This window comes from Panthera pardus, unplaced genomic scaffold, assembly GCF_024362965.1.
Source record: "Panthera pardus isolate Hobbes unplaced genomic scaffold, ASM2436296v1 HiC_scaffold_11, whole genome shotgun sequence".
Classification (NCBI taxonomy): Eukaryota; Metazoa; Chordata; class Mammalia; order Carnivora; family Felidae; genus Panthera; species Panthera pardus.
Genome location: NW_026526666.1, coordinates 3,423,672 through 3,444,370, shown reverse-complemented (window position 1 = coordinate 3,444,370; position 20,699 = coordinate 3,423,672). Strand labels below are relative to the sequence as shown.

Below are 20,699 nucleotides of genomic sequence, written 5' to 3'. Positions count from 1 at the left end.
CCTATAAACTTTCTCTTTCCCCACATTTGTCCTTAGGCTACTATCTAATGTTTTCTCTTTTCCAGCCTTTTTTGAGCAGTCAGAATTTTTTTGTGTTGTTTTTTTAATTGAAGTATAGTTGATACATAATGTTACTTTGGTTTCAGGTGTACAAAAGAGAGCATGGTGATTGCACCAGTCTGGGAGTTCTGCTGTGCTACCATCTGTCACCATGCATTGCTATCACAATACCATTGGCTATATTCCCTCGGCCGTATCTTCATCCCTGTGACAGTCGTTCCATAACCGGAAGCCTGTATTTCCCATTCCCCGTCACCCATCCAGTGCATCCCCCCACTCCCTCCTATCTGGCAGGCTTTAGTTTGTTCTATGAATTTATGGGTCTGTTTCTGCTTTTTGTTTGTCTTGTTTTTTCGGATTCCACATATAAGTGAAATCATATGGTATTTGTCTTTCTCTGACTTAATTTCACTTAGCCTCATACCCTCTAGGTCTATATGTGTTGTCACAAATGGCAAGATCTCGTCCTTTTTATGGCTGCATAACATTCCACAGTGTGTGTGTGTGTGTGTGTGTGTGTGTGTGTGTGTGTGCGCGCGCGCGCGTGCACCACATCTTCTTTATCCATTCATCTATCTGTGGATCCTGGGGTTTGTAAATAATGCTGCAATAAACATGGGAGTGCATATATCTTTGAATTAGTGTTTTTGTTTTCTTTGGGTAAATACCCAATAGTAGAATTAATGGATCCTATGGAATTTCTGTTTTTAATTTTTTAAGGAACCTCCATACCATTTTACACAATTTACTTTCCCAGCAATAGTGCACAAGAAGGGTTCCTTTTCCTCCACATCCTTGCCATCACTTGTTATTTCTTGTCTTTTTAACAGTAGCCATTCTTACAAGTATAAGGTGATATCTTGTTGTGGTTTTAATTTGCATTTCCCTTAAAAAAAATTGCATTTCCTTGATGATTAGTGAGGTTGAGCATTTTTTCATGTGTCTGTTGGCACATGTCTGTATGTTTTCTTTGGGAAAATGTCCATTCAGGTCTTCTGCCCATTTTTAATTGGATTATTTGCCTTTCGGATGTTGACTTGTATAAATTACTTACATATTTTGGATATCAACCCCTTATCAGATTTATCATTTGCAAATATCTGCTCCCATTCAGTAGGTTGTCTTTTTGTTTTGTTCGTGGTTTCCTTTGCTGTCCAAAATCTTTTTTTGATGTGGTCCCAATAGTTTATTTTGATTTTTGTTTCCTTTGCCTGAGGAGACCTATCTAGATAAATGTTGCTAAGGCCAATGTCAAAGATTACTGCCTGTGTTTTCTTCTAGGAGTTTAATAATCTCAGTCTCAAATTTAGGTCTTTAATCCATTTTGAGTTTATTTTTGTGTAGGGTATATGAAAGTGGTCCAGTTTCATTCTTTTGCATATGGCTGTCCAGTTTTCCCAGCACCGTTTATTGAAGAGTCTGGCTTTTCCCCACTGTATATTCTTGCCTCCTATGTCGTAGATTAATTGACCATATAAGCTAGGGTTTATTTCAGGGCTCTGTATTCTGTTCTATTGATCTATATGTCTGTTTTCGTACTGGTACCATACCGTGTTGATTACTACAGCTTTGTAGTCTATCTTGAAATGTGGAATTGTGATACCTCTAGCTTTGTTCTTCTTTCTCAAGATTGTTTTGGCTGTTCAAGGTCTTTTGTGATTCCAAACAAATTTTAGTATTATTCTGGTTTTGTGAAAAATGCTGTTGGTATTTCTCATTCTTTACTCTCGCTAGGTTAATTTGTGTTCATTGTCTCCCTTGCCTTACCCTTTTCACCCCCAGCCCACCTGCAGTCTGGTTCCTGCCCCCATTTCACTATTCAAACTGTTTTCCTTAAGGTCAGCATTGACCTTCAAGTTAACCAAATCCTTTGAACAATATTCAGTCCTGGTTTTATTGTCCCTCTGCTTCATTTAACACTCCTTCAAACTCTGTTCCCTTGGTTTCAGGATACTCCACTCTCCTGGTGTCTAGTCTCTGTCCACTCTTTCTCTGTCTCCCTCCTGCTCTCTTCTCCCCATTCCTACCCTCCACCGTTTCTTCTTGCCATGTTGCTCTTCTCACTGTACATACTATTCCTGGGTGATCTCACATACTTAGATGGTTTTAACTCAGGTGTATCTGAGCTCTGCCTTTATAATCTCTTCTGTGTTGACCTGGATGGCCCTCAGGCACTTAGCAAGTGAACTCCTCTCCTAATATCCCAGCCTAGTTCCCAGACCTTTTATTTATCCAATATTCTTTATATAAGTTGGGTGGCCTCAATCTTCATTGTGTATTCCAGACAAGTCAAGCTTTATTCCTCCCTGCAGATTTAACCTTCTAAGTACTCAAATCGATTGCCTCCTCTCCAGCAACCAGTGTCTTCATTCAGGCCTTTATCATCTATCATCTGGACTGCTGCAGCAACCTTCTATAAACTTTCTCTTTCTACAGTGTTGTTTCCTTCAAATCCATGTGGCCACCAAAGTGCTCCATATAAAACAAACCGGGCCATGTCTTTGCCCTATTAAAATAGGACTCATCACCTATAGACTGCAAGCTCCTTCGGGTAGCCTTTAGGACTCTGACTCATTGGTCTCCTGCTCCTCCTAAGTCTCATTTTTAACTGCTTCCTTCTCTGAATTTTATCTTCCGGCAGCACCCAATCATGTGTTGTATATACCCATGTATATTCCCAGGATACTCCCATGTATATACCATGCTATTTTCTCACTTCTGTGCCTGTCCTCCTATTCTTTCCTACGTGGAAGGAAAGCCCAGTCTTCCTACCTCCATCCCCTGTCTTTTACCTGCGTATTGCTTTTTTTCATCCTTTAAGAGAGTAGTCGTTTAATAGTTTAGGGGTGGTAGAAACCTTGGACTATGTGATAAATACCTTAGAACCTCTGCCTAGAAAAATACATATAATCCCCAAATTTGCACATGATACAGGTTTTAACCCTGAATTAAAACCTTCTTCAACTAAGATATTCTCCAGAAAATCCACCCTAACTCCTTACATGATCTCCCTCTTCCATATTCTTTTACATATGTGTATATTTCTTTCCTCGCACGTCCCATGTGACATTGTAATTACTTACTTAGTGTCTTCACCACTTATACTTCAAGCTCCTTGAGGGTGGTGACTGTCTTACTCATCTTTGTATCCCCAGCACTTAGCACAGCACATTGAAGTTGTCACCAAAAAATTGAGGCTTAGTGTTCAAGAACAAACCACCTTTCGCTATGGACCATCTATCCGTTCAGCAGACTTTAATGGAGAGTCTGCCATGTGCCAGGCATTGTACAGGGTGCTGAAAATACAGATTGACATTCAAACATCCTTGTCGTCACGGAGCTTACAGTCTAATGTCTAAGAAAGTGTGATTAAATTAGACATTACAAAACTGTGTGGCAAGTCCTTTGGAAATACAGGGTAGAATAGGATTATATAAAAAGAGCAACTTACCGTTAAGAGGTCAGAGCCAGCCTTCCAGAGGTTCTAAGAATTAAGACCTGTAAGGACTAGAGAGAAGTTCCGGTCAGAGGACAATGTCCATAGAAATCTTGATATGAAAGAAGAATATTGTGTCTAAAGAACCATAAGCAGTTTCATGTGGCTGAAAATGTGAGTTTGGTGGGTAGGAGGGACACAACAAGAGGCTGGAGGAGTCTTCTAAACCATGCTCAAGAGTTCACACTTCCTTCTGAAGTTGGTGGGAAGGCATAAAAGAATTTTATTCTTAAAGTTCTTAACCCATATAAGAGGAGTTATGGGGCACCTGTTGGCTAAGCCAGTAGAGCATCTGACTCTTGGTATCTGGGTCGTGAGTTCAAGCCCCATGTAGGATGTAAAGATCACTTTAAGAAAAATAAACTGTTTAAAAAAAAAAAAGGGAGTTGTATCAGTGTGTGTATGTAGCAAAGGTTCTGTTCACCAGTGAAAAACAGACCAGCTTTTGGAGCACTGAACAGGGCTGTCTTGTGGCTACGATCTCTGATGCCAGCTTGAACCAAAACTGAAACCATTGAAGTGGGATCCTTCAATCTCTTGGCTTTATACTGAGATGAAAACCACTTTATGTGGATTAGGCAGGATTGCGGAGAGGCTAAGAAAGCTCCACGAGAGAAAAGACATTAAAAAACCAGTTTTTCTACCTTTTTTTTTTTTTATTTTAACTCCTTTCCCATAAAGTTTTGGTTTTTCGAGATACTTGCAAACAGGGATCTAATATAAGAAGCAAGTATCACTGGTTTCTGTTTTTGTTTGCCAGCATCTCTGGCTAAAATGATAATCATAAGATTACAGGAAAAAATATTTTATTTTTGCCTAACTTAAACAATGTTCTAAAACATGGATAACTTCAAAAATTGAAGAGCATTTTAACATCCTCTCTCAATGTTATGGACTTGACATAAGTGGATCTTGTCTTTAATCTCTGAGATAAGTTAATTGTCTGTTTAGCAGACCTTTTATCATAAAATAGTCTGTATTAGGCATTTCTCAAAACATGACGTATATTGACAATTCGATTTTCTTTCTCCTCCAGATACTTTTCTTTGGATTTGGATGGCTTTTCTTCATGCGCCAACTGTTTAAGGACTATGAAGTAAGAAGATATCATTTTGGTTATACTACTCTATGTATTTAGATTGTTTTAAAATGGGCAAGTAAAATGCCTCTGTTCAAGAAAGGTCATGTTCACTTCCAAGATAGGGAGTTTTGGCCAAATGAGTACTATATAATTCTTAAATTGGAGAATATGATTTAAGTTTAGTTGATTTTTTTTTTTTTAAAGCGAGTCATATGTAGCCTAGGAGCAAGAACTGTCATGTCTTAGTAATATCAGTATACAGAACAATAGCAGATACTTTTTGGAAGAGAATTTAACTTACGTCTCATAAATGTTCCCATTAGTTTGGGTATCTGACCTTCAGTGTTAATGACCAATCTTGCATCCTAAGTTAATACCAAAATGCTAAGGCTGATCTGGTTCTTAAGTCTTGAATTCATAGAAGCACCAGCTTAGACTGGACATTTCCTAATTAATCCTCATTTAGTAGTAAGCTCAATGGCTGTGGACTAATTTTAGATCATTTCTAGGATGTTCACCGTTAAACCTCCCCCAGGGAGTTTGGGGTTGTTGTCTGAAAGAGCCCAGGATTCTAGAGATTCTGCTCTGCTCAAGAAGGCCTCCCAGGGGAGGTTCCAAAACTGGTCCAAGGCCTGCAGAGTGCTGAAGAAACCCTTTTAGTATGAACCTACATATATGTGTACATCTGTCCATTTTTTTGATCAGTGTGCATCATGAATTCCAAGTGCTACTTCTGACCCTGTCACTTCATCTTGTGCTTTAAATTCTCCATCCACAAGATGATGATAAAAGTGCGTCATGATTTAGAAATACTACCTACTTCCATCTGTTTCTTTAGCTCCAAGAAAGTTGCTATTGCCCTGTTTCCAGTGATTTAAGAATTTCTTCTTTGTCAGACTTGTGACCAGAAGATTATCAATTCAATATTTCGCACAAGGACATGACTTGTATTCTGTATTTGACTTTTAATAGGTACGTCAATATGTGGTACAGGTGATCTTCTCTGTGACTTTCGCATTTTCGTGCACCATGTTTGAGCTCATCATCTTTGAAATCTTAAAAGTATTGAATAGCAGGTGAGTGAGTACTAATTAATAGGTACGTCAATATGTGGTACAGGTGATCTTCTCTGTGACTTTCGCATTTTTGTGCACCATGTTTGAGCTCATCATCTTTGAAATCTTAAAAGTATTGAATAGCAGGTGAGTGAGTACTAATTAGCTCTTCTCATGAAGAGACCTGTAAGATTTCTTTATGGTAGAAGACTTACCTGAATCCCATAGCTGAAAAAATTCTACCATGCAGTTAGTTTAGTCTCAGTAACTATAAGAATCCTAGCAAATATGGGTCCCAGCCACCTGGTAGCTGGTTTGACACAGACCGTGAGAAATAGGGAAAAAGAAATCTGACCATTAGCTCTGAGCTCATTGAGAATGAGGCTGTGAGAGAGAGCCTAGGTCCCAGGCTACACTCCTAGAACTTTTATTGTTCTGAGGCTGCTCTTTGAATCCTGGTAATGGCCTTTCACATTGCTGTGCTAATGAAAAAAAAATCTCTACCTGAAAAGATCAGAATTCCTCAGTTAGTTCTGTATGGGCTTCTCTGAAGTCTGAACTCCAGCTCTCACTACCTTTGTTGATTTCACAGGCCTGGTCAAGTCTGATTGAATTTAAAGTCTTCTTTAAAGCGTTTTTAAAAAGCAACTCCTATTCCTCTCCAAATAACAGACATGTTGTTTGTTATAGTCCAAAGTATTTCTTGTTAAACAGGAAGCTTGGGGTTTTTTAGGCCGTTGTGTGTAGAGTAGATCAGCTATTCTGTGTTGACCTGTGTAGTTTTTATCACTGCATGGAAAAATCTTTCAAGAATAAGGTGGCATTTGACTCTGTAGTCAGGAATCGGTGCTGAGCTAAGCTGTATAACTTGTTTCAGACTCCTGACACTTGAGACTTAGACTGTATTCTCAGATTCCTTTGAGAATCAGAGTTGATAATTAATGTCTCTTGATAGGTAAATTAAAAGCTTATCGTATGATAAAACAAGAGTATGTTCTGCCTCTTCTATTAAACTAGTTCTTCAAACCTTTTTTGGATGAGCAAGATACAGATCCTGTGACTATCAAGAATAGACCAGTGTTCTTTAACTTAAAAATTACTAAATTTTATTATCACAAGCTGGAACTTTCACTGCTATCTAACTAGAGGCCGGTAAGTTGTTCTATAATGGACCAGATAATATTTTAGGCTCCACAGCTTATGTGGTCTCCATCACAACTCCTCAGCTCTGCTGCTGTGGAATGAGAGCACCCATAGGTGATGAATAAACAAATTCATGGCTGTGTTCATGGCTGTGTAGTATGGCTGTGTTCTAATAAAATCTTACTTATAAAAGCAGGTGTCTGGCAGGCCATAGTTTGCTGACTACTGATCTAAGTGCCAAAAGAAAAGACTGTGCCTCAGATGTTTTCTAAAACCAAAATTGTTTTTGGTAGATGATGTCCCCACTTTTCACTCATTTATAATTAATCCATACAGGAAGACCTTTAACTCAGTTACTTTGACGTATAGTTCTTAAATAGTTTATCTTAAAGAATATAGGAAGTTGCATTGCTAAAATCTGGTTGTTCTTTGGGTGCTTTTGGGGGGGTTGGGTTTGTGTAAACTAAGACATGTTCAGTTACCCCTATTTCTTTCATGCTAACATTTGGCTCTACTATGTCACAGAAATATGGGCCTTGATTATGTATTATATTGGTGTGTTGACTGCGTTCAGAAGTTTTCAAAGGAAAATCTTGGCCCTAACCAAGAGTATTTTTTGACTCCCCTCTAAGCAGAAGTGGTATTGTCTCCTATTCAAATATATAATCTTGTTAGGATCCTCAATTTTTCCAAGAGAATGTCATTTTACTCTTGGCTCATATAACAGTTAAAACATGCGGTTCACTTTTAATTGGCAATATGTGTCATCCTTGTCATTTCAAACTGTCTCCTGATGCTTTTAGAAGTTGAGCTGAAATACTAAGTACAATTGCCCAGAGAATGTGCAGCGTCTTTGTTTCTCTAGATGCTGTAACAGTGGGTTAATCCAGAGCAGTAAAAAGCTGTCTGTATATATAGACTAAATGATATTGGCATTTTGTAGTGTAGCTTTTAATGAATAGCTCTTTATTTTATGATACCCGCCCCCTGTACTAAGGAGAAATGGTAAGGAACAGCCCAGTGAAACTGATTTTGACCTTTCTCTTGAAAGGATGTTGTTGAAGACATTGTTAATTGCCCTCACATTGTCTTCTTTAGGAAATCTTTGGAGAAATTTCATTACAGTCTTGGTAATAATTTCAGTAATAGTTATGCTTCCTTGAAGCAATTGTTTTTTCCCGTAGCACTGTCACTTGTTTAACTGATCAAATTTTCTATTTGATGTCGACCATTAGAAAGCTTAAAGCTAAATTTATGATCCACTCATGTAAGTTTCCAGAATCCTATGGTTTGCATTTTCAAAACTGTCATCAGGCCTAGCCTGCTTTTTTACCTATCTTTTCCCATGTTTTTCCTTTCTTTTCCTACTTACAGTTTATTTCATCATTCTGTATTTTATATATCCTCATAAACCACTTAACCACTAAACTTTTTGAAACAAGGCCCAAGTGTAAGTTCAAAAATCAATAAATACAAAAGACACTATCAAGAAAGTAAACAGACAACCCAAGAATGAGGAAAAAATTTTTATAAATCACTTGAAAGAGACTTCAATCTAGTATATATAAAGAACTGTTGGGGCACCTGGGTGGCTCAGTCGGTTGGGTGTCCGACTTCAGCTCAGGTCACGATCTCGCGGTCCGTGAGTTCGAGCCCCGTGTTGGGCTCTGGGGTGATGGCTCAGAGCCTGGAGCCTGCTTCAGATTCTGTGTCTCCCTCTCTCTCTGCCCCTCCCCCGTTCATGCTCTGTCTCTCTCTGTCTCAAAAATAAATAAAACGCTAAAAAAAAAAAAAAAAAGAACTGTTAATAGTTTAATAATAAAAAGACACATTGATAAAGAACAAAGGATCTGAATAGGCATTTCTCCAAATAAGATACAGATGCCCAATAAGCACGTGAAACGACACTCAATGTCATTAGCCATTTGAGAGGAAATGCCAATCAAAACCATAATGAGCTACCACTTAACACCCATCAGGGTGGCTATAATCAAAAAGACAGTAACAAGTGTGGGCGAGGCTGTGGAGAATTTGTGGAGAACCCTAGCATTCTTCCTGGGGAGAATGTAAAATGGTGCAGCCACTCTGGAAAATAGTGGCAGTCCTCAAAAAATTAAATAGTAATCATATGACCCAGCAATTCCACTCCTCAGTATAAATATAAAAAGAAATGAAACGTGTCCACACAAAAGTTTGTACACAAATGATCATAGCATCACTGTTTATAATAATGGGGTGCCTGGGAGGCTCAATCGGTTAAACGACTGACTTTGGCTCAGGTCATGATCTCACCGTTCGTGGGTTTGAGCCCCACATCAGGCTCTGTGCTCACAGAGCTGTGCTGTGAGCACAGAGCCTAGAGCCTGCTTTGGATTCTGTGTCTCTCTCTCTCTGCCCCTCCCCCGCTTGTGCTCTGTCTCTCAGTGTCTCTCAGAAATAAATAAATGTTAAAAATTTTAGAAAAAAATAGCTTACAAGTAAAACAATCCAAATGTCCCACAACTAATGAATGAGAAAACAAAATGTGGCATATCCATACAGTTGAATGAATGTTATTTAGCCATAAACAGAAATGAAGTATTGATAGATGGCATAGCATGCAAAGTGAAAGAAACCAGACACAAGACCATATACTGTATGATTCCATTTATATGAAATTTCCAGAATAGGTAAATCCATAGCAACTTAAAGTAGATTGGTGGTTTCCTAAGGCTGGGGCAGTTGAGAGGAAAGGAGAGCTAATGGGAATAGAGTTTCATTATGGAGTGATGAAATGTTCTAAAGTGTGTTGTGATGGCTGCCAACTCTGTGAGTATCCTAAAACCATTGGATTATTAATGGGTGAGTTATATCTTAAAGGGGTGAATTATATCTCAATAAATTTGTCATTTAAAAAATGTCCACAGTAGAGGATTGGGCAAAATGGGTGAAGGGGAGTGGGAGATACAGGCTTCTGATTATGGAATGTGTAAGTCATGGGAATACAAGGCATAGCATTAGAAAAGTCCTAAAAATATTTTAGTCAGTTAATAAAATACAGTTTATAAGCATTAAAGTAGTCATGAAAATCAAATGTTTATTTATATTGAAGATACATAAGAAATATTTATGTCTTTATAGCACATATTACCATTAATATTTATTTTCTCTTAATTCTTATGAGCCTCCCAGTGGTAAGAGAAACAATAGCCATTCTACCAGTGCTAGTATATGTTAATAGGTTATTATACACTGCCTACGAATGTAACTAGAGCATTAACATTCTCATTTGAATAGGTAAAATTCTTAGGAAGTTAGGATGGTCATATATACCTTTCAGAACTTTATAATCTATTCTTTAACCTCTATAAACAAGCAGACCGTAACAGCCTACTTGACTGATTGGATGGGATATATCTGGTATTGAGTTCAAAGAGCAAGAGATCTTTCGGAAGACTAAAGAGAGTGGAAGTTGCTGCCTCCTTCCCCTCTTAGCCATATTCTTTTATACTCATTTCAGTTCCCGTTATTTTCACTGGAAAATGAACCTGTGCGTAATCCTTCTGATCCTGGTGTTCATGGTGCCTTTTTACATTGGCTATTTTATTGTGAGCAACATCCGACTATGTGAGTATCTGTAAACGTGAGTATTTTACCTGCTCATGTCAGCACGTCGATTGAGACAAGGATTCATGGGGACTGAGGCTGTGGAGAGTTTCATTTCTGTATTACTCTCAGTAACTACTGTTGTTTGGGGGTGCCCCACACCAGCATCTTTAAAAAGTAGGCATAAAATCAATGTTGAATGAATAATTAAGCCACCTGTGTGGCCACAACTATCTTTCTGTTTCTACTGTTCTGTCTCCCCTAACCCACATCTTAATTCAGCCAAATTCCTCTTGCGACGATAAATACGCTTTCTCTAAAAATGGTATTATTCCATCATTTCTTTGCCAAGTGGACAAGCCAGTCAAATAGTAGTTAGTATGATTCCATAGCTGGAAGTAGAGCAAGCTCTCTAATGTGGATCCATTTAACCTTAGTCTTTCTCCTCCTCCTTAGTGCATAGGCAGCGACTGCTCTTCTCCTGTCTCCTGTGGTTGACCTTCATGTACTTCTTCTGGAAACTAGGAGACCCATTTCCCATTCTCAGCCCGAAACATGGTGAGCGAATATGTGACAGGGAGAGGGAAATAATTGTTTACCATTTTCTAATTTTGAAAAACAATAACTTTTTTAAAAGTTCTGGGGCGCCTGGGTGGTTCAGTCGGTTAAGTGTCCGACTTCAGCTCAGGTCATGATCTCATGGTCCGTGAGTTCGAGCCCCGCGTCGGGCTCTGTGCTGACAGCTCAGAGCCTGGAGCTTGCTTCAGATTCTGTGTCTCCCTCTCTCTCTGACCCTCCCCCGCTCATGCTCTGTCTCTCTCTGTCTCAAAAATAAATAAACATTAAAAAAAATTTTTTTTTAAAAGTTCTGATTATGGGAAATATAGCAAGTTATTTCTCTAAAAACGATCTGCTTTTGAACTGACCTTCCTTTCGTCCTAGGAAGTCTCAGTGCTGGCTTTGGAAAGAAACTACCTCTATGATTTTAGAGCAGGAGTTTTTCACCTTAGGTTGGTGAATGAACTTCAAGAGAGTAAGGGGTAGGAAAATTTGTCTTCAACTTAAAACTCCATGGGGCGACTGGGTGGTTCAGTCGGTTAAGCGTCCGACTTCGGCTCAGATCATGATTTTGTGGTTTGTGAGTTTGAGCCCTGCGTCAGGCTCTGTGCTGACAGCTCAGAGCCTGGAGCCTGCTTCGTATTCTGTGTCTCACTCTCTTTCTGCCCCTCCCCTGCTCATGCTCTGTCTCTCTCTATCTCAAAAATAAATAAAACATTAAAAAAATTTTTTTTGAAAACTCCTGATATTGTATGCAGAAGTACAGGGAAACATTTATGTGTGTGTTTGAAGGCGAAGTACCCATAAGCTTTTATTAGATTCCCAAAGGGGTCTAAGCCCCAAAAGATAAATGACCACTGCTCAGATGATGATAAATATTGTCTTTAGGGAATATATGCATTTTGGGAAAGAGCGGTGACATAAACATTCAAAATTGGTAGGTAAAGAAAAGCTTTCTAGGAATCAGTGTCTCTTCTTACACAAAGAAAGTTCATTTCAAATACAAGAGCAGGGGCATTTGGCTGGCTCAGTGGATAGAGTATGTGACTCTTGATCTTGGGGTCATGAGCTTGAGCCCCAAGTTGGGTGTAGGGCTTACTTAAATAAATAAAAACGTAAAAAAAAAACTCTTTAAATATGAGAGCAGATTATATAGCCATAATTTCTGTGCTAAAAACCATGAACAATAGTCTCTCAGCTAAAAGTCCTAGTACTTCAGAAATATATATATATGAATCTATCTAAAATAGATTAGCAAGCCCACCTATAATAAATATACTGGCACTTTGATACCAGAGGTTTTAAAAAAATACACATCTATTCATTTCACTCTCCTATTGTATCAGGGTTCTTCTAGCAGAAAACAGAATCTAACTAGTTTAAAGCAGAAAGTGATTTATTACAGAGTATTAGGGAGTTTATACTATTTATAGGAAAGCAGGATGGGCTACCAAAAGCATTCAGATTCTCAGCATGGCATACAGGACCTTCTATGGCCTGACTATTGCTGTCTTTCTCTGTGCCTGTCTCCAGTCCTACCAAATTACTTGAAGTTTTTAGAGCTGTTCTGTCAGCCTCAACACTCCTTGTGGAAAATGCCTTTTCTTTCAGTATTGAATTCCTGTCAGTTCATTCCTCTTAAGATTTTTCTGGCCATCATTACAAGGTATGAATTGCTCCCACCTCAATATACTTGACTCCATCAATATACAAAGACTCCATCTTACTGGTCTTTGCATCCCTGGTGTCTAGTATGAAACCTAGCACATAAAGTGTTTAATGCGTGTTTATTGCATTACTGAATGAAAAAAGCAATTTCTGTCTCTCCAAGGTAGTAGATGAGTTTAAGAATATGACATTCTGGATAGGAATTTAGGATTTGCTAATATGATTAACATGTACATGTCCGTGTAGGGAAAGATTTTGGAGTAGAGAGGCCCTGATAATAGAGATCTCATATAAACGGTTTCAAATAAACCCAAGAGGGACAAGAATTCTAAAAGGACCCCAATGCTTACAGTGATAGCACAGGTCACATACAGCCCAGAGAGACTCTGATGCCTGTCTCCAGCTTTCTCCTTGTGAGCAGTCAGTTCACACGACCTGTACAGCCAGACCAGGCCTGAGGGAATATAAAGACCACCACATCTTTTGGATCTTCATCTGTCCTTATTTCTAAATCCTATAGGGATATCCTAAAGAAGCTACTGGGGGGAAGCGCTAGAGAGAGAGTTTCACTTTTAGTCTTTCCTTAGTATTTCCTCCAGGAAATAAGCATTTTGGTTTTATGTCTGAATATTCAGGTGTCTAATTCATTTGACTAAGAGAAGTAAATAGGAAGCAAAGTTTAGGCAATGGATGGGAAGCAGCCAGGCTTACTCTGCCATCGTAGAGCTTGTCCAGGACTGCCCCAACAACCAGTATGGTTCATTGTTGTGGAGACCACAGAAGACTGCAAGACCCAGGCCTTGCCTATCATGAAAAGATGTCCGTGAAAATACTCCTTCATGCAGTGCCTGTACCTAGGAAAGGTGAAAGGCATTCAACAGTGAGAAAGGGTAAGAGAGGCTAAGAAAGTACATGAAGCTAAAAGGAGTCTGTGTGAGCAAATGGCAACAGTTAGATGGCCTTGTGCATGTCACTTCATCAGACTTTCCATCTAGTAGCTAGAAAACAAATAATGATTGACCTTTACTTCATAGAAATGCTAGGATGAAGTTGGTAGTATCTAAACAGTAATTTAGACCAGAAAAAGATATTTAATAAAGGGGCACTACCTTAAAGGGAATAAAAGTAGAGGGGACATTTTTCTAGTTTTTTTACATTTAGTAACCTATATTAATCCCTTGGACTTTTTTATGATACTAGATGATAATTATGTACCCATAGTCAATAAACATCTACTGAACACCTTCCATGTGACAGGCAGTAAGAAAAACAAAGATCAGTAAGGCAGGATTCCTTCCTATAAAGGGGATGTAGGGGTGCCTGGGTGGCTCAGTTAGTTAAGCATCTGACTTCGGCTCAGATCATGATCTTACAGTTCATGGGTTCGAGGCCCGCATCAGGCTCTGTGCTGACAGCTCAGAGCCTGGAGCCTGCTTTGGATTCTGTCTCCCTCTCTTTCTGCCCCTCCTTCTGCCCCTCCTCAGCTCACACCATCTCTGTCTCTGTCCCTCTCTCTTTCTCTCAGTCTCTCAAAAATCAATAAACATTAAAAAAATAGAGGATGTAAAGAATTATGTGGGAAGTAGAATCAACAGAATTTGGATGAGGATTTAGTCATTCATTTAACATTCCACAAATATTTTCTGAGCACCTAGTTTATTGTTAGTGCTGGAGATTCAACCATGAACAAACTAACTAGGTTTCTGCCCTCCAGCAACTTACCCTCTGGCAGGAAGGACTAAACAATAAATATATAAACAAGTGATTGCTGATCGTGATCATTATCAAAGAGCAAACAGGTTGCTATGGTAGACAACAATGCAAATAAAGATGTCAAATTACATGTAAGCGGTTAGAGTCAGCTTTTCTGAGAAATTATTTAAACTGAGATTTAAAGGACAAGACAAAGGTAGACCCAGCAAGAAGGTGCCAGAGACATTGTGTAAAGCCCTGAGGTAAAAAAGCCTGGTGTAGTCATTAGAGAGTAAGAGACAGAATGGAAACTAGTGGTGTAGATTTTTCTGTCATGGTGACCAGATACTTGATGATGTCATTTTCTAGGATAGGTAATGCAGAAAGGGGAAGATAAGTTGAACTTGAGGTATGTTGAATTTGAAGCGCCTGTGCACATCCAAAGTGATGTTCAGTAGGCAGTTGGATACACGAGGTCAGCAATTTAGGACAAAGAATGGATTTAGGAGTCCTCAGGGAGATAACTCCAGAAATCTAAAAAAATCAGGCACCATCAGCTAAATGTCGTTAGATGAATCTGGGGAAAAGCGCAGTACCACCCATGGAAAAATGTATAGACTGAAATGAAAGATTATTTTGGCCCATTATGAACAGAGAAAGACCAAGAAAATACGAGAGAAGTAAAAGGGATAACTGAGGGAAATGGTATGAAAGCCAAGAAAGGAAAATAATTTTAAGTAGCAATGATTCAGTGTCATAAAAGATCAAATAAAGGCAGGATTGGAAATGTCATTGGGTTTTGCAACCAGAAGAAAATTCATGATCATATTATAGTAATGGTTAAGAGCATAGGCTGTGGAGCTACACTGCTTGGGTTTGAAGCCTGACTCTGCCTCTTGCTAGCTGTGTGGCCTTGACAAAATTTACCTCCTCAGTGCTTCCATTTCCTTATCTGTAAAATGAGGTTTTCGATACTGTTTGCCTCATAGAGCTGTAATGAGGAGCAAATGAATTAATACAAGTAGAATGCTTCCACGGTGCCTGGTGCATAACAGGTGCCTGATGAATGTTGCCAATTTTTTATTGCCATTACAATTATTAGTGAAAGCAGTTTCCTTTAGGGTAGGAGAATGGAATGAAAGCTGAATTGCAGCCAGTTGAGGAATAAGTGGAAGTGAAGAAGAGGTAATAGGAAGTGTAAACTCCTTTCAAAAAGCGTGGCCATTAAAGGAAAAATAGAGGATTGGTAACTAGAGGTAAACTCAAGGCCTTAGCCTTCCTTAGGAAAGAGACTTGAAACTGTAGGGAAAGAGCCAGCAAAGAAGGAAAGATTGAAGATGAGAGAGATGACAGGTGATGGAACAGGATTCTGGAGGAGGTAGAAAGGGAATAAGATCAAAGCACATAGAGAAGTCTTAGCTTTGGACACTGTCTTGTTTGAGGGGGACAAGGTGGGAGGATGATTGCAGATGTGAATATAGTAGAGTGAAGGTGGTATAACCAATAACTTCAGTAATGAGGGCATTGGCTAAGGAGAACAAGGATTGAAAAAATGGATTAAAGATTATCTGCTAAGGGGGGTGGGGAGAGATGGTTGACCAAGGGCAAGAAAAGGATTCCTCAGGGGGCGCTTGGGTGGCTCAGTTGGTTAAGCGGCCGACTTCGGCTCAGGTCATGATCTCGCAGTCCGTGAGTTCGAGCCCCGCGTCGGGCTCTGTGCTGACGGTCAGAGCCTGGAGCCTGTTTCAGATTCTGTGTCTCCCTCTCTCTGACCCTCCCCCGTTCATGCTCTGTCTCTCTCTGTCTCAAAAATAAATAAACGTTAAAAAAAATTAAAAAAAAAAAAAAAAGAAAGAAAGAAAAGGATTCCTCAGTCGTAGTGTAAGCCATGTTAAGACTGGAGACCTAAATCTGTAATGGCACCAACGTCGGGACGCGTTTTAGCAGTTTTAGCATCTCAGGCACGGGCACAGGGAAGACCGAGTGTCAGATTGATCCAGGATTGGGAGTTTTCAGGATCAGCACTTCAGAAGTACAGTGGGGACAGAGTCCTAGTGAGAGAAGTTCAAGCAAGCAAGCTTGGAGGTCAGGCTCAGTGAAGAAGGAAATGGAAGGTAGGGGGAAGCAAAAGACAAGAGACCAGAGGCCACAAAGAGCTCTAAAATGGTGTAGTGGAAACACAAGAGCAAGAGAACATGATTATTGGAATTTCGGTTCCAAAGCCAACAGAATTACTGCATGGCAGCTCTGGTGTTAGGCCATAGGAGTAGATAATGCTGAAGTGGACCCCATCCTAGAAACAGGAGTAAAAACAAAGCTAGTTTTGTCGGGTGCTTCCAAACTTCCTGGCTTGTTCTTCAGCATTGCCTTCTTTCATTTATCCAAGATCTCAACAGCACTTATTTTACCTACAGACTTTCAGCATTTTCAAATCATAGGAAACAGTTGATAATTAGAATGCAACTGATCATCAAAAACTCACATATTTGCGTTTGAAGTACTCATTCACGTATAAAGTCAGCTCATTTGTTAGATGCCTTATGTGTGTGTATATATATACATATATATATGTATATATATACACATATATATATATTGACAGTAACTATAGTGCAAAGTGCTACTTTGCAAAGTAAATCTCCAGCAGACTTACTTTGCTGATACATATATTTTTTTTTTACCAAAGCTTTTACTGAAAGTGTGTTGCTCTGTTAGTGTTCACACTACCTTGAGTAAGCAATCAGTGAGTGTTACTTATAATTATTACTATTACCATCACCCAGATGATTCTAGAAACATGTGAGATATGACGAAAATCAACAGACTTTTATACATTTATTATGGAAGATATACATATTGATAATTAAAATTTGGCTTACATAAGCTGTATGTAACAGTTGATGTTTTTCGTGATGTTTCCTCTCATAGTACATTTGATCTTTATTAGCTGACATTAAGGTGCTTTGATGTTTTTAGGGATTTTGTCCATAGAACAGCTCATCAGCCGGGTAGGTGTGATCGGTGTGACTCTCATGGCTCTTCTTTCTGGATTTGGTGCTGTCAACTGCCCATACACGTACATGTCCTACTTCCTCAGGTAAAGAGAACTTCGTGTCTTTTCTTTCTTCCTATGACTTCATGCATACGTACGTGATATCATGCTGCCATCATTAATACTTAAGTATTAGATCTGTGACACGGACTTTTTATTCTTTCCCTCTGCCCTTATGGGCATTATCCTAGGAGTCTTCCTGAATAAGTCTTATCACTTATATTGTTTGTCCTTATTTGTCCTACATTCACTTATTTTTAAAATGGTTGTTTCACTCAGACCCTCTACCTCCTCTTAAAGGCACATTTCTTGTGGACAGCAGTGCGAGCTAATCCCAACTTCAGTCAATCGCTTCCTCCCAAAAGTAGCACTAATTGTGCCTCGGATAAACCTCATTGGCTACAAGACTGCCCTTGCACAAAGCTTTGCCAAGCTGCAGGCATGCTTACGGATACCTCATAAATGTCACTGGATCAGGGGCTCCTGGGTGGCTCGGTCGGTTGGGCTTCTGACATCAGCTCAGGTCATGATCTCGCCGTTCCCAAGTTCAAGCCCCATGTCAGGCTCTGTGCTGACAGCTCGGAGCCTGGAGCCTGCTTCAGATTCTCTGTCTCCCTCTCTCTCTCTGCCCCTCCCTTGCTCATGAATGTCTCTCTCTCTCAAAAATAAACATTAAAAATATTTTTAAAAAATGTCATTGGATCAGAGCTAAGAAAGACTATATAAGAGAGCCACTTACCTTCCACTACCCTGAGACTGCAAAAAATATTAGCTATAAAACATGGCAACAAAAGGACTCCTGTTTATTATAATCATGTTAATATTCTCTAGAAAGAGGTCCTTCAATTACTGGGTAACAATTGAGGTTTATGTGTTTGTCAGCGGCCTTGTATTTATTATGCCCAAGGATGGGGTCCCAAAACATTGCTAACAGTTTGTGCTTATTATAGAAATGTGACTGATGCAGATATCCTCGCCCTGGAACGGCGACTGCTCCAAACCATGGACATGATCATCAGCAAAAAGAAAAGGTAAGATACCAGCACATTAAAAAACCTGTACTCTTGGGGTGCCTCGGTGGCTCAGTCGGTTAAGCGTCCGACTTCAGCTCAGGTCATGATCTCGTGGTCCATGAGTTCAAGCCCCGCGTCGGGCTCTGGGCTGATGGCTCAGAGCCTGGAGCCTGCTTCCAATTCTGTGTCTCCCTCTCTCTCTGCCCTTCCCCCGTTCATGCTCTGTCTCTCTCTGTCTCAAAAATAAAAATAAATAAACGTTAAAAAACATGTACTCTTAGAATTTCTCAACAAGAAAATGTGACTGTGAATTGATGATAACAGGAAGTTTCATCGTATTCATTTTTACAGTAAGATACCATCAAAGATTTTGAGGTGCCTTGGTGGCTCAGTCAGTTAAGCATCTGACTCTGATTTCGGCTCAGGTCGTGATCTCATGGTTCATGAGCTCAAGCCCCGCATTGGGCTCCACGCACTGACAGTGCAGAGCCTGCTTGGAATTCTCTCTCTTTCCCTTTCTCTCTGCCCCTCCTCAACTCGCTCACTCTCAAAAATAAACTTAAAAAAACAAAAACAAAGACTTAATGTTTAGTCTTGTGTGAATGAAATTTTCAAATTCCATTTATTTCCTGACTTTAATTCTCTTGAGATAAGTTGTTAGAATAACTTCTATAGTTGAAGGTATTCTACATCGATTGGATGCTTTAAAAGTCTGTTGTCCTACATTGTTACAAAACTTGCATGCCTAATTTCAATCTTTTCAACTTCCTTTTCTCCAACTACTTTGAAAAATCATTCAAGTCTTCTAGCTGTTGTCCTTTTTGTCATTTTTAAGAAGTAGACTTACAGTGTGTGTTTTTTAAGTGGCATTTCTAGAAATCTGTATCACGGTGGGTTAAAGCCTAGGCTCTAGACTCAGACTTTCTGAATTTGAATCCTTGCCGTACGGTTCACAGTGTGGCCTTGAGTGTTACTTCATGTCTTGGTTTCCTCAACTGTAAAATGGAAATAATAAGAATGAGTTGACATGTAGAACTCTAGAACAGTGAACCATACATAGCTAAGGAAAACTATTGAACTTATTAATAGTCTTGGAGGACAGTCATTAGGTTTTAGTGCTTTGTCTTCATTTATGCATTCATGTATTTTCATTCTCTTAATATAGGAAGCCCAGTTTCTGCTAGGCACTTTGCTAATTGCTGAACGGTCATAGAGATAGAATGAGGAACAAGATAGTAAGTTATTGTCTTCATGAAGCTAATTAGTCTGTCTTTATTAAAGTCCTGTTACCCAAATAAAAACTGTGACATAGAGGTTTTAAACTGCATGAGTGTTTCTGCATTTCGTGTTTCGTCCTTCAACATTTTTCTATAGTAAGACCCATCAAGTCAAAGTCAAAGGAGGCTTTAATGTAAGATATGACAACAGACTTTACAATGATAAAGAGGATGAGATTTAGCAGCTAATTATTTGTCTCCATTTCTGTACATCTGTCCGAGGATATTGAAAGTAGATACACATGGATATACATTTGTTCTCTGGGTTTTGTCCACATTCATTTTATACAGTTTATTTTACATGAATGAATATGAATGTAGATTTAAAAAATATAACAGTAAGAGCAACATTATTCAGTATTGAAAGATAATTATAAAGGAATAATACTGTCTTGATTCCCATGATTGTTCTCCTTTTTACTATATTTTATTCATATAGAGATAAATGAATCCCCCACCACCTTCCCCTCTGCCAACCATCATTTCTGTGTATTTGAGTGTTTCTGTTTTGTGTTTATTTTTAGATTCCACATATAAGTGAAATCATATGATATCTTTCTGTCTGCCTTGGCATAATAACTTCTGTATTCATCCATGTTGTTGCAGATGGCAAGGTATCATCCTTTTTTTTTTTTTTTTTTTTTTTTTTTTTTTTTGGCCGTGTAATATTCTCTGTGCATGTGTGCACACATGCCCAACATTTAGGTTGCTTCCGTATCTTGGCTATTATAAGTAATGCTGTAGTAAACATAGGGGTACATGTAGCTTTGAAATTATTGTGGTTTTTTTTTTCTTTGGGTAAATACCCAGTAGTTGAATTACTGGATCCTATGGTAGTTCTATAGTTCTGTTTTTAATTTTTTGAGGAACCTCCGTACCGTTTTCCACAGTTGTACCAGTTTACATTCCTGCCCACAGTGCACAAGGGTTCCCTTTACCTCCACACCCTTGCCAACACTTGTTAATTCTTATTTTATCCATTCTGACTGGTGTGAGGTGATATGTCATTGTGATTTTGA

The 20,699-nt window shown here is 39.0% G+C and overlaps 1 protein-coding gene and 1 pseudogene across 2 annotated transcripts in view; one reads left to right on the top strand and one right to left on the bottom strand.

Moving 5' to 3' along the window:
• Positions 1-20,699, top strand: part of GPR89A (G protein-coupled receptor 89A) — a 59,591-nt gene that overhangs the window by 4,014 nt on the left and 34,878 nt on the right. The window contains exons 2-7 of one of the 2 annotated variants that reach the window (XM_019436513.2): positions 4,593-4,652; positions 5,610-5,713; positions 10,335-10,441; positions 10,877-10,978; positions 17,315-17,435; positions 18,341-18,421. In XM_019436513.2, the coding sequence (XP_019292058.1) occupies positions 4,593-4,652; positions 5,610-5,713; positions 10,335-10,441; positions 10,877-10,978; positions 17,315-17,435; positions 18,341-18,421 (575 nt within the window). Of the gene's footprint in view, positions 1-4,592; positions 4,653-5,609; positions 5,714-5,741; positions 5,840-10,334; positions 10,442-10,876; positions 10,979-17,314; positions 17,436-18,340; positions 18,422-20,699 lie in introns of those variants that run through there. The other variant, XM_019436514.2, reaches the window with a different exon arrangement.
• On the bottom strand, positions 17,752-17,815 carry LOC128776057 (U4 spliceosomal RNA; annotated as a pseudogene).